The following is a 12,192-nucleotide window of genomic DNA, read 5'->3' as shown; positions in this document are numbered from 1 at the left end:
TTCACTAGCCAATGGTGAGATTAGTCGACCCGCTCCGTCAGATGAGTCTCAATATTCACCGTAGAAAAATCTCTCACACACACGGGGAGATTCACAAACGAGAACGGGATTTTGAATGCACAGTCTGCAGTTCGAATGATCTGTGAGTTCACATCACATGTGTACCTAAAAATCACGTTTGTGAAGCACCTACTGTGCATTTCTGATACATTTATTGTGAATTTCTAAAATGTTTTTGTGAAAAACAGTGTGCACATTTGTGAGAAACACTTATTGTGCATTTGTAAAACATTTAGTGTGCATTTGTGAAACACAATGTGTGTGTTTGTGAAACACAGGGTGTGTATTTCCGAATTTATTTTTCACGTTTGCATAAAATGACATTTGTGAATCGGAGCGTGTGTATTTGTAAAACCGGTTGTGTGCATTTCTGATTATTGAGACTGAAATAACTCCATATGTAACAAATATGTGAATGAAGAAGCATGCTTAGACAATTAATATCTTCCAACAAAATGCAACAGTCAGTGTAAAATGAAGACTTAAATCAAGACATACACAAAAAAAAAAACATTGCAAAAGGGATAATCTGGGGCCCTTTAAACTGAAGTTGAATTGCACTAGTAGCTCTAAAACAAACTGTTTCCCCCATAAACTGCAGGTGCTTAAATCTTGCACGCATGTGTGCGCTTGTGTGAAGTTTCTGGTTTCGTTTCTGGCAGAAAAAGAGTTGAAAGAAAAAGCTTTGATGAGGAGGGGAGGGGGGATAGGAAGTGAAAATGAAATACAACTCAAAGATCGTCTATTGCCACGAAGAGAGTGTCGGGGCGGGTGTCATTTTTAAACATTTTTGTCTTTTTTATTTTATTTTAAGTCTTGATAGAATCTTAGATAAATTGTTATTATTTGAAAAAAAGAATTGATGTAATAATTGAACATTACTATAGTTGAATTTTGTAACCCGGAGCTTTTTTATTTTAATAAATAAATATATATATTTTTAAGAGTACTTAAAATGCAGCTTAACCCCCCAAGCCCACCGCCCTGATGTTCACCTTTCACTGTTATAGCGATGAGATTGATGTTGACGACTGCAGGAAAAATGATCAGAGTGAGATGTCTCAGCGTCATCTTTCTCAGGAGGAGCGCTCACCAGAGCGATGACGCCGCCCGGGACCGATCCAAAACGAGAGCAGGCGAGCTGAAGGGGGATTTCCATCTCGAACCTTCACTTCCCGAGGCGGCAGTTGTTTTGCTTTCGGTCTGGGTGCAGAAAAAAAAGAAAAAGAAAAACGTCGGCCACCTAATCCCCCCCCCTGCTTCACTCCTGGAACGACTTTTCTCCAACTTCGGCGGGGTCCTTTCCCCCCCTGTATTTCGTCCGCGGCGGTGTGAATCGGCTGGCCGTCCGAAGCCAAAAGGTAACATTTTATTTCCGCATATTAACGGCGCTGCCTTCACGGCGCACACCGACTCCCCACCGGACGACATGACAGAGCCGTAGCTGTGTAAGTGAAAGTAGTCTCCTGTAGTTTTCTGACGGTTTGTTGTTAGTTTTGGATTTATTTTCGCTTTTGGGTCAGCACGTTGGTGGTAGACGCGGCTGGTAAATATTGACCTCACCGCTAAACCAAACTTGTAAAAATATGTTTATAACTTTCTTTCCCGGAAGAGTTTTGTTGGCGTGGGTTTTCTTTAGCTAAACGTTGTTTTGCTAATTAGCTAAAAAAAAAAAAAGATATGCTAGGTGGAATACTTTAAAACTTTTTAAAGTATTTTGTTCTAAATTGAGCTGATTTTTACGATCTGATTTGTTGAAAACCTTTTTATTAAATTTAAACACTAAAAGTTCCAATTTATATTTCTTAAAACCTAAGCTAGCTATGTACTACATCCATATGTAAACTGGACTAAATTACCTAAAAAAAATAAAGAAAATGACGACTTTTTCGTGTTTATAACAATTTAACTAACACAAACACATTATTAAACAATGTCAACATGATTTATATTGAGTTTTTTTCTTTTAAAACAATGTAAATTGTTCCTAAAGTGACGTTAGGTATCGAGCACTGGGGGGGTCATACGGTGCATTCGAAGGCGGATGCATTGCAGGTGGAAGTTTGAGGCCTTTTTGGTCTTGAGACTGACAGAGAAGAGCCGAACCGTGGTGGCGTCACCCTGTTTGACCTGTTCGGGAGCTCATTGTTGCAACGAGGCAGCGTGTTGGCAGCACACTAACTAACGTGCAGCAGGGCAGGGAGGGAGTGTCAGGCCCACCGGACTTTGATCAGATCAGACTGCAGGGATCACAACCCCTCTCTCTTTTATGTTAAATCTAGCGTGGTGAGTTTGACTCTGCAGGCTTCATTATACTTTAACTTCTGCCTGATTTAACAGAAAATCCTCTCGTTGCTTGTTTTTTTTTTTAACCATACAAAGATGGATTTCAAGGCAAATATTTGATGGCATTTGTTTTTTTTTCAACCTGCAATTGAATAGCAATAGCCTTATCTTTATTACACATGGTTTACAGATTTAACTCCTTTTGTTTTGTCCACAAATGATTGTTCCTGTGAAAAGTGACTTGAAGTGGTTGGTTCCTCTTGGGTTAAAAGCAGACCTCACTAGTATTTGTTCACTTTAAATATGTTTAAAGTAATGTTATCAGGCACTATTTTTAGAGTTTGCGTCCATACAAAAAACCCGACTTGTTTTATGGGAAGATTAGAGTTTAAAACGATGTTATTGAAAACCAAAAGCCTTACAGTGAAGTTTCATGTTTCAGCTTTTCATTTTTTTAAAACCTTCTTGTACAGTTTCTAACCGGGAGCCCACACGTGTTAGATAAGCTCACGCATTTCGTTCACATGTCAAAGGAAGTTAGTTGCCAAATCGTAGTAATTTTTTTCTGCGTTTGCGCATCTTTAAAAAAACAAACAAAAAAATCCCCAAAAGGTAAGTCAAGTCGGTCCAGGTTTGCTGCAGCCCACATTTGCTTGTTTGTAATGTGTAAATAAAAGATGTGAATCTTTAAAGCCTCTTAGTGCTTTAGAGCTTCTCGGGAAGGGGTTTGCATTTCAATCAGGAATCTACATCCTGTTACTGTTAAAAATGGTTTCAAGGCTCTGTCTTTCAAGCCGAGCATTTGTATCGCTGTCTTGCAGCTGAGTGTTCTTGTCTTTTCTCTAGCACATCTTAAAAGTACCAGCTGATGTTTAACTGTTGTTGCAGCTGCATGTGGAGCAGCGGACAGCGTTTTTGAGGGCCACTTTTAGAGAACAGAGGCATTGTCATTGGCAAATTTGTCCTTTCCAGACCCACTCCCGTGGAAAAAGGTGTTTTTAGTGTTTCAACACGTTCTTGTTGCCTTTTTCTGATGGTTAAGGACATATATGAAGAAAATTATGCTCAAACTTGCATTTCTGTGCATTTCTTTATTCAAATCGTTGTGAAACAGGAGCAGATGAAAAAATGGTGTTTGAAGGCCACAAGCTCCATTCCAATGCATCTACTTGTAGATGACTAGATCCATGTTGTTTTCCTTGGCTGAGCTGGAATCTGGATCAAAACTGTACGGATGGATAGCTCCAACATTGCTCGCCGTCTTTGTTGCACCGGTAAAAATGGGTTGGGGGTGTGCAGGGCTGTAAGATAGAAGGAGAGCATGTAAACAGATAACTCTCAGGGACGTGGAGGGGAAAGGGGGCAGGGTTGCGGCACGCCAACAATCCCTTCCACAACTCAGAGGTGAATTTCTAATGATCCACTGCCACTGTGCAGAAACTATGTCCTATAAAACAACATGGATTCTTTAAAATTTTGGTTAAAAACAGCATAATTATAATTGAAAGACTACTAGAGACTATTTTACGATGGATCAAAAGATGATCGGAGTGGGCCCTTAAACAGGAGCTTTTTGCTTTGCACAAATGATTCAACGCTTGAATCATATGATTTTGTGGATTTGTTCTTAGCAGGGTTTTTTGGAAAATAAATCCTACTTTGTTGATGGAGGCTAACTTGGCGAAGGCCATCCGCTCATCAAGACGTTTGCTGCAGATACTTTGGATAGAGGAGGTTTTTGCTCATGCCAGGCTTTTCTGTGGCTTGCATGGCTACTGGGAACAAAGCTGACCACAAAAATAGGTTACACAACAGCACTGCTTGGTTTACTTCTCTGTTTTGATTCGCCCGCTTCCCCTGCTGCTCGTTGATGCCATTGAAAAGTGTCGGCTCCATTTCCCTCCGTGAGGGACGTTGGTCAAACGTTTACACGGTCAGACTGAATCCTGCAGATGAGCACTTTGACTAAATGTTTTCACATTTCAGAGTGAGAAATCGTTCTGAAACATCTTCAGCAGGGTATTGAAATGCGAGCTGACGCCGTCTCCTGGTGTGTCTGTAGGCCACAATGCCAGTTGAAAGAATGCGGATGCGGCCGTGGCTGGAGGAACAGATCAACTCCTGTCAGATCCCGGGGCTGAAATGGGTGAACAAAGTAAGCGTCCACGTTCCAGGTGCACCCTTATGCTTTATGGGTAGATGTTCACCAACCGCAAACCTTTCCACAGGAGAAAAGGATCTTTCAGATCCCGTGGATGCATGCTGCTCGCCACGGCTGGGACCTGGAGAAAGATGCTCCGCTCTTCATGCGATGGGCCATACACACTGGTAAGCACGTTTAACCGCAGCCTTTCTCGTCAGACGTGGTCTTTCTGATGCTCGCCACTCAATTATCTCCACCTGGGTCCGAATATCCTTCACTACTCACTAATTACTGCAATGTTAAGGGTGTTTGCCCTTTTTTTAGGGTGTCAGAATCTACAATTCCAAAATCCAGTGCCCTGGAAATTTCCTAGAAGTCGAAATATAGACAATTATGTTTAGAGTTTGTCATTTGAAAAAATGTATTTCAATTTTTTTATCATCAGAACACAGCTGATTCCTGAATAGTCTTTGTAAAATATTCCTATTTATTAGGTTTTTACTAGCAAATGGGTGAGACAGGAGAGAAAAAAGGGAGTATGTGTCTGAATTGTCTTAAAATCCAGGACAGTCTTGGATTATATAGTCTTTTAGGGGTTAGAGAGCAGCGAAGGACACAGCTTCTGTTCAAGATCTGACACAGATTTAAAAGGACTGTCGAGGCACGCAGGGTACCAGAGAGCTTTATGCTCAAGAACATCCTGCTTCTGCAAAAGTAGACATTCACACAACTTTATTAGGAAACTTGAAAAGAATAAACTGTTATGAAAAAGTCACTTTTGCTGTGTGCAGTCAGGTGTCCTTGGAAAAAGTTTCACGACAGAAAAAATAGATTTAATCAAAGCAAGATCAGTTTGATTTTAAAGAAACTGGAAACCGTTTTTGGAATTACCCTTTGGAAAACATCCAGCATCCCCCAGCATGAGACAAATACTCTCATGAACCTCGTTCACACACATTTTTGTAGGCAGGCAAACGACAGTCATCCAACATCCCGCTGGAAAAAACACAGAATGACTACTGAATCAGAGCATCTTCACAGATGAGTTATTTGCTGCTGGTGTGTGCAGGTAAATACCAACCCGGTATCAACCGTCCGGATCCAAAGACGTGGAAGGCCAACTTCCGCTGTGCCATGAACAGCCTGCCAGACATCCAGGAAGTGAAGGATAAAAGCATAAAAAAGGGAACGAACGCCTTCCGAGTTTATAAAATGCTCTCGTATGCAGAGAGAAACCTAAAGAAAGGTGAGCCTGTCTTATCTTTGTTGAATTCTGGGTAAATTTATTACCTTTGAACTAGCTTCTCATGTGTTTTTTTTGTGCATTTAGGAAAGAAGAAGACGGATAAGGAGGGAAAGCCAAAGGTACATAAAAAAACTTTTTATGCGTCTAGGGAGGTCATGAACAAAGCTTGTTTTTTTTGTTTTTGTGTGCTCTCACTTCACCGTGAAAGCTTCAATTGGAGGAGATACAAAACCCGTCTTCCTTGTTAGTCATCACTGGAATAGTTTATTGAGCAACCAGGCTGTGTGTGTTTTTTTTTTCCTAGTAGCACAGAGGGAAAACATTTCTGGTAGTTTTACCCGGCAGAGCCGTGGCGATCTGCCAGTTAATCTGACTGGAACAATAAAATCTGCCTCTTGTTCTCACATGACTCTGCTCTAGAAAGGACAGGGGGTGGTCAGCGGGAGTTGGGTGTCTCTTCAAACACATTCAACCATTAGATGCTGCTGAGCTAATTCTGCAGAAGTCTTCTTTCTTAAGGCGGCTAACGAGAAATAAAACTCTGAAGAAGGTAGATTCAGAACAAAAATCTACATTTTTCTGTTGCTGTATTGTTTTTTTCATAGATTTTTTCCTAATGGTGCACTTATTTATGGGACTTACATCAAGTATTTCTTGAGTGTCAGAATAAAAGCTGATATTATGCAGATATTTGTCTGTTTACAGTCTAAAGCTAAAGCTGCTGCTGGTATCGTGGACATTGATTGGATCTTACTTAGAAGATGTGTTTTTTAAAGTAGAAACTCCTTTAAGTTTCTACTTAAGTCATTAAGTCTGTGTACAGATGTTATTGATCTTCATTAGAGCTGTTAATATTGTTAGGCTCTATCCTCTGAGGAAAATGTACCATATGTCTTTTGTTCCATAAGGCACACTAAAAAGCCTTACTTGTTTAAAAAAAATACAACCCTCTTTCAAAATGTTTGGATGTCTTAAGAAATATATAATACAATCAGTATTAATAGTAGCTACAACATCAACAGTATAACAATATCACAAAAGATGTTTGAAATGGAGCAGGCAGAAGCCTCGCTTATTGAAGAATGCCCCTTAAAAAGGAAAGAAAGGAAATGTAAATGGTAACAATAATAAAGGGAGAAGAAAGAAAGTACTACTAATAATATCAATAATGATGATGCTAATAACATTTATGCTAACGTGGCCAGGGTGTAGTAGTGTTGGACTGTGTTGTTTTAGTGGAATCAGGCTGTTTTTTCATTGTTAAAGGTGTTGTGAGTGCGCTAACACGGCTAATGTTTGCGTGGCTAACATGTAGAATGTTACAAACCCGTCCTAGAATGACTGTGAGCACCGTTAATACGGTCTGACTAACATGGACTTATCGCAGACTGCTTTGTCTCGCTTAATTTGGTTTTATAGTTCGGTGCACCTTTACATGTGACATACGTTTAAAAACATAGACCGTTGATTAGTGCAGAGATCCAGTAGTTGTTGGTTGATCTTCACTCTTGTCCTCCACAGGCATCTTCTCCGTATCCAGATGGAACAAACCATGAAACATACGCTAGGCTTGCAGACTCCATCAAGAAGGAAGAGATGATTGACGGTCCCTCAGGTATTACACCAGCTGGTTTCCCTCTAATGCAGTTTCAGTGTTTTCTTTCTTTTCTCTTTTAGATGGACATTTCCGTTTGTAGTTAGGAATCGTGTCTGTCTCTCTGCAGAAATTCACAGTCCAGCGGACGACCATTTGGTCAACAGCGAGCAGCTGCCCTACGTCTGTCAGACGATAGAGGTGACCACCGAGAACGAGGAGCAGACCGTCAGCTCCTCCCACTCGTACCCGCTCCAGATCTCCCCTGTGTCCTCATGCTGCGGTGAGAAAACCCTACCTTTCCGTAGGAGCGTGGCGGACCTTTCTGTTCTTTTATACTGTAGTGGATGCTCCTCTGTGTTCTGCTCTGCACCACAGAAATCAATCGATTTGGGCAGAAAAGATGATGCGGTTCAGACAAGTGACCTGATGAACTGATGGTATCATATCCACCAGTGCCTGCTGGCAGCTCAGTTCTACTCTCCCTCACAGGAAGTGAAAACCCACTGTTGACAAACATCTTACAAGACCCACAAAATGATGTGTTTTTGTCTTGAACATGTTCATGTGGCATTTTCCTTAATTCAAGTTGCTGTGAATCAGGAGCAGACAAAACCAGGCCATGGAAACGGGGCGTATTTGTGACGTCGAAAGGCTCACACGCTCCCTGCTCCGCTCCATTCCGATGCGTCCTTTAGCAGACTGTAAATCATAGTCTTTCTCGGCTGAGTTGGCATCTGGATTCAAACTGGACAGCTCCAAAATTGCTTGCCATTTTTGTTGCACTGCTAATGTTAGGTTGGGGGCAAGAGGAGCTGTAAGCTAGCAGGAGAGAGTGTAAACAGAGAGCTCTCAGTAACAGGGAAGGAAACAAGTTTCTGATGAACCACTGCCGCTCTGCAGGAACTATGTCAGAGAAATCGACGCAGGTTTTACGTTTTTGGCTAAAAACGTCATTATTAAAAGACAACTGGGAACACTTTTTATAACCGATCAAAAGAGGATCAGAGTGGGTCTTTAAAGAACACACAGAGTTGCATTTAAGGGCTCCAGTTGGAGTGTTTTTTTTGTGCAGCTAGATTTTTGTGGTACTAATAATACCCCCGATTGTTTCACAACCACCTAAAAGAGTCAGTCATGTCATCACCTTCCCCTCTTTTCTGACTGGTAATTCAGGCACGGCTGCCTCTATCTTTGTCTTTTTCTTGAGTAATACTGCTGCTATGTGTCAGTGGAAAATGCACTTATGAAAGATGTACCTGGCTTCCCTTTTCCTGCTTTTATTCAGTGGAAATGTGTGATTTGTCATTGCAAACAGGGTTTTTCTTCTAAGTATGTCTGCATGTCTTTTGTTTCTCCAGGCAGCGACACAGAAAGTGATACCGAGGACATCAAAGAGGTTGGTTTCACGTTTCACTGTCATTAATCGAGCCAATTTGAAGAAAAACAGGTTTTTACCTGCTGCAGTCTTAACTGCTGAAGCAGGGTGTGTTTCAGAATGTGATTTCACATTGAATGTTTTTCTTCTTTTGGTTCTGGGGGTTGAGGACACGCCTCAGACGCTCGTGTGTGTGTGTGTGTGTATGTGGGGGTGTGTGTGTGTGTGAGAGTTAAGACTTTACTCATGTGTGCTGATTCCTGTAAAAAATACCCAGAAAGAGGAGGGCTTTATTAGGAAATGTTATCTTCAAACATTAACTTGCTGACACACAAAGCCCTAACTACCTGTTAGCAGAGAGCGAACATCTGCGTGGGGCTTGTGAAGAAACGTTCAGACTCATCTATGTGGGACGCGAAAAACAAACAGACCCACTTTTGTTTTCTCATCCGTGCGGATTTTTCCCCTCCAGAGCGGCGATCCGGCCTGGAAGCGAGACGGTGGCGGCGGCTCGTCGGTTCTCAGGATCCCCTCGTGTTCCCTCCCGGGGATGGTGACTTTCGTGAATCCCAACAAGGCCAACTTCAGGATAACCAGCACCAGGGACCCCAGGCCGCTCATCAGCTACCACATCGACGGATGGACCCCCACCTACAGCCAAAACGCCCTCACACCCACCTCCAGCAGCCACAGCCACGAGATGCGTGCCAGCGTTATTAGGAAAACATCTGACATCACCTCCTCCTCCTGACCTCCAGTGTCTCAGAGGCATCATGATTTAAAGGCGTGACCGCCCCCGGGGGCAACGGGATGACAGAACTAGTGGCTTGTCCATCAAAACAGAAGAAAGGGGTGAAAACTTCCAAACTTTTCATTTTTCTCTCCTCTTTTTGTCCAACATCTGTCTGGGTCATCCGCCTTCTCCTGTCTTTTCTAGCTGTTGTGTTCCACTACGTGGTGAAAGGTAAAGGACGCCTACACATCCATGTGGCACCGGCACATCACTTCACCTCACTGCCATGAACACCTGGTGTTTTTAGCAGCTTCAAGTTCTCACCATCGTTCACTTTATGGATCGATTGTCTATCGGCTGCAAAAAACATTTTAAATCTAAGATTACCTTTTTTTAAATTTCAACTACAGACCAAGTGGGGGGAAAATAGTAAAAAAAAAACACGCAGTTTCTGTCTTAATTCATAAAGCTTCAGGTTTGAGTCTCACCTACCGGAACAGTGTGTAACAATTACCGCCACCTAGTGGCGGATTTAGCACGAGGCTTTAGTCTGTAGTGCTGTTTGGAAGTGGATGCAGAAGTGAAAGAGATTCTGAAACCCGGTCGTTTTCTAAATGTTCCTGCTCGACGCACAACTCCGCCTTTGTAATCAGATTTGGATGCTTTCAGATCACAAAACGCTTGCAGATAGAAGAAACTATGAAACTAAATCTATGCACATGATGCTAACGTGAATTAGCTGTTCAAAAAAACTGATTGTGGACGTTTGTTTAGATAATATATTTGATCATGTGTACCCCTATTGCTGCGTTATAGCTGCTAAAGAAACGACGATTTGTTTGTTGTGTAAATTATGAAGCGTGTGTTCCAATATTGTGGGATTCCTGTGATCAGTTGTGTGACTTTGTTGTGGTTGTTACATGCTGTTCCTTCAGCGGCTGTGGTAAAGGATTTACCGGGGACACATGGATGTGACGACAAGGAAGTAATCTCTGCTCATAAACTGCAGACATGACAGGCAGAGCGGCTTCATGGTGGCAAATCATGGCAGGTCTTTACTTTGTGGCTTTAAAGTAACTACAATGAAGAGTTGGCTTTTGTGTGTGGAGACCTCAGGATGCTTCACTTATCAGAATGACAGACTTACAGAAGTGTAATCGGGGGTGGGGGGGTCCAAATTCGAGGGCTGCGTCCTTCAATGGCCGCGTTGACCGGGTCCTTCGTGGAGCGGGGAGGCCGTATGTGAACGGCTGTGAATTTGGACGAGTCTAGCCTTTTAGATAGATAATTCCAGCCGTTACATCTGTGAATGTCCTGTCGCCTAGCAACCGTCAGTCCCAAACAGAGAGGAGTAGTGATCCAACTTTTTATCTAGGAGGTGTAATTATAAAAAGCTGTAATTATCTCCAACTCCTGGTCCCACCTTACAGTCCACCATTGTTGTCAGAAAATCCGAGTTCGGCCGCGATGCATCTTGGGATGTGGACAGCATAGCAGGATACACCAGACTAATCCTTGAAACCGGGGACCAAAAAGGCCGTATTCGTTGGCCGCATTCAGAGGAGTCGTTGAATTTGGACAGCACTTGTTTCGGCGCGGCGCTGTGACGTAAGCAGCCTTCAAACGCAGCCCCGGAAGATCTCAGCCCTCCGACGCGGACACCGCCCGTGTCTCCCTCCACCTGCACCCTCTACATCCACTGTCTTAGTAGCCTTTGTGATTGAGAGAGGAGATCACGGCCTCACTGACGTGCCTTTTTAACGCGCCTCTAACTCTGTGCTTTGGTCCGCTAACCATGCCGGCTTCATGTGAGATGTTCATCTGTAAAACTAAATGTGAGTCTTGTTGCTTTTATTACCAGGGAGAGGGAAGTGTGTGGGTTCTGCTTCAAGCAAAGGTTTTTTTTTGTCGTTTTTGTTTTTTCTGGTTCTTATTGTGAGTGGAACTTTTTAAACGCAGGAAAGAACGGACGTCTTTATGTCTAGTAAAGTTCGCTGGAGGCTAGCAGGCTAAAGCACGGCGAGCTGGACTCCAGTAGGAACACCTCAAAGACTTTCCTGAAGGACAAGCAGGAGTCTGCCTCGACTGAAGCTTCCTCCAGAACCAAACACTGGACCCCCACTGGATCCAAGGGGCTCGCTTTAGCCGCTCACCACAAACCACGCAGTCTGGATTCCTTCTTCTCTTGTGGTTTCATCGTATGTTTTTGAGGCTGGATTACATTAAGATATTTAATTTGGTATCTATAAACAGCCATTACAATCAAGTCTCTTATTTAAATCGGTTGAAATGTTTTTCATTCTCAGCTGGTGACATTACCAGGTAATGTTTGTGACGTCGTGATTTGAACGATCTGTGGTTTTTTAGGTTCAGGCTGATGAGGGGTTCGTGACGGTCCAACACTGAAGTGTTCAGCCTTTTTCAACGGACGCTTTGTCTCTGCTCTGTTTATCTCTGTGAAATGTCATTGCAAGTGAAAGTTACTAGCAAAGTTGTAAAATTCAAGTCATCAAAGTCGGTCTACGGACGAGGTCATCATTGTGCTGAAAAAACCACATGTCAATCAGCCGAAATAAAATGTTTTTTGTATTTATGTTAGACCTCTGGAGTCAGACTTTTTTTCTTCTTCTTTATGGCTCGCACACGAACGTCAATTTATCTTGTGTACTCCAAAAAGATCAGAGTCCACCTTTTTACAGCTTCTGATCCTGCATATCTGCTGCTGTTAAGATAAAGATGCCCAGTAAAAGCA

General features: G+C 42.5%; 1 protein-coding gene and 1 long non-coding RNA gene across 4 annotated transcripts in view; both read left to right on the top strand.

Moving 5' to 3' along the window:
- LOC144994924 (uncharacterized) overlaps positions 1-12,192 on the top strand; it is a 591,488-nt gene that overhangs the window by 5,973 nt on the left and 573,323 nt on the right. The gene's annotated exons all lie outside the window — the stretch shown is intronic.
- irf2b (interferon regulatory factor 2b) lies at positions 1,091-12,038 on the top strand. 3 transcript variants are annotated; one of them, XM_011480448.4, is made up of 9 exons: positions 1,091-1,508; positions 4,409-4,501; positions 4,575-4,674; positions 5,559-5,735; positions 5,820-5,854; positions 7,257-7,350; positions 7,460-7,612; positions 8,691-8,728; positions 9,180-12,038. In XM_011480448.4, the coding sequence occupies exons 2-9, from the start codon at positions 4,415-4,417 to the stop codon at positions 9,456-9,458; spliced, it is 963 nt and encodes a 320-aa protein (XP_011478750.1). In that variant the 5' UTR covers positions 1,091-1,508; positions 4,409-4,414; the 3' UTR covers positions 9,459-12,038. The 3 variants fall into 3 exon arrangements, with proteins under 3 accessions (XP_011478750.1, XP_011478749.1, XP_020562398.1); XM_011480447.4 differs by having other exon boundaries at positions 1,093-1,421; XM_020706739.3 differs by lacking the exon at positions 1,091-1,508 and adding an exon at positions 1,515-2,346.

This window comes from Oryzias latipes, chromosome 10 (genome assembly GCF_053564925.1).
Source record: "Oryzias latipes strain Hd-rR chromosome 10, Olatipes_Hd-rR_3.1".
In the NCBI taxonomy this organism is placed as follows: Eukaryota; Metazoa; Chordata; class Actinopteri; order Beloniformes; family Adrianichthyidae; genus Oryzias; species Oryzias latipes.
Note: the sequence above shows the minus strand (reverse complement) of the source record. Positions and strands in the feature narration are given on the sequence as shown.

Bases quoted from the DNA above. Each gene is read 5' to 3' on its own strand.
- irf2b (XM_011480448.4), top strand. From the start codon at position 4,415: ATGCCAGTTGAAAGAATGCGGATGCGGCCGTGGCTGGAGGAACAGATC. The intron at 5,855-7,256 runs GTACATAAAAAA...TGTCCTCCACAG, and splicing joins ATAAGGAGGGAAAGCCAAAG to GCATCTTCTCCGTATCCAGA. The intron at 7,613-8,690 runs GTGAGAAAACCC...TTGTTTCTCCAG, and splicing joins CCCTGTGTCCTCATGCTGCG to GCAGCGACACAGAAAGTGAT.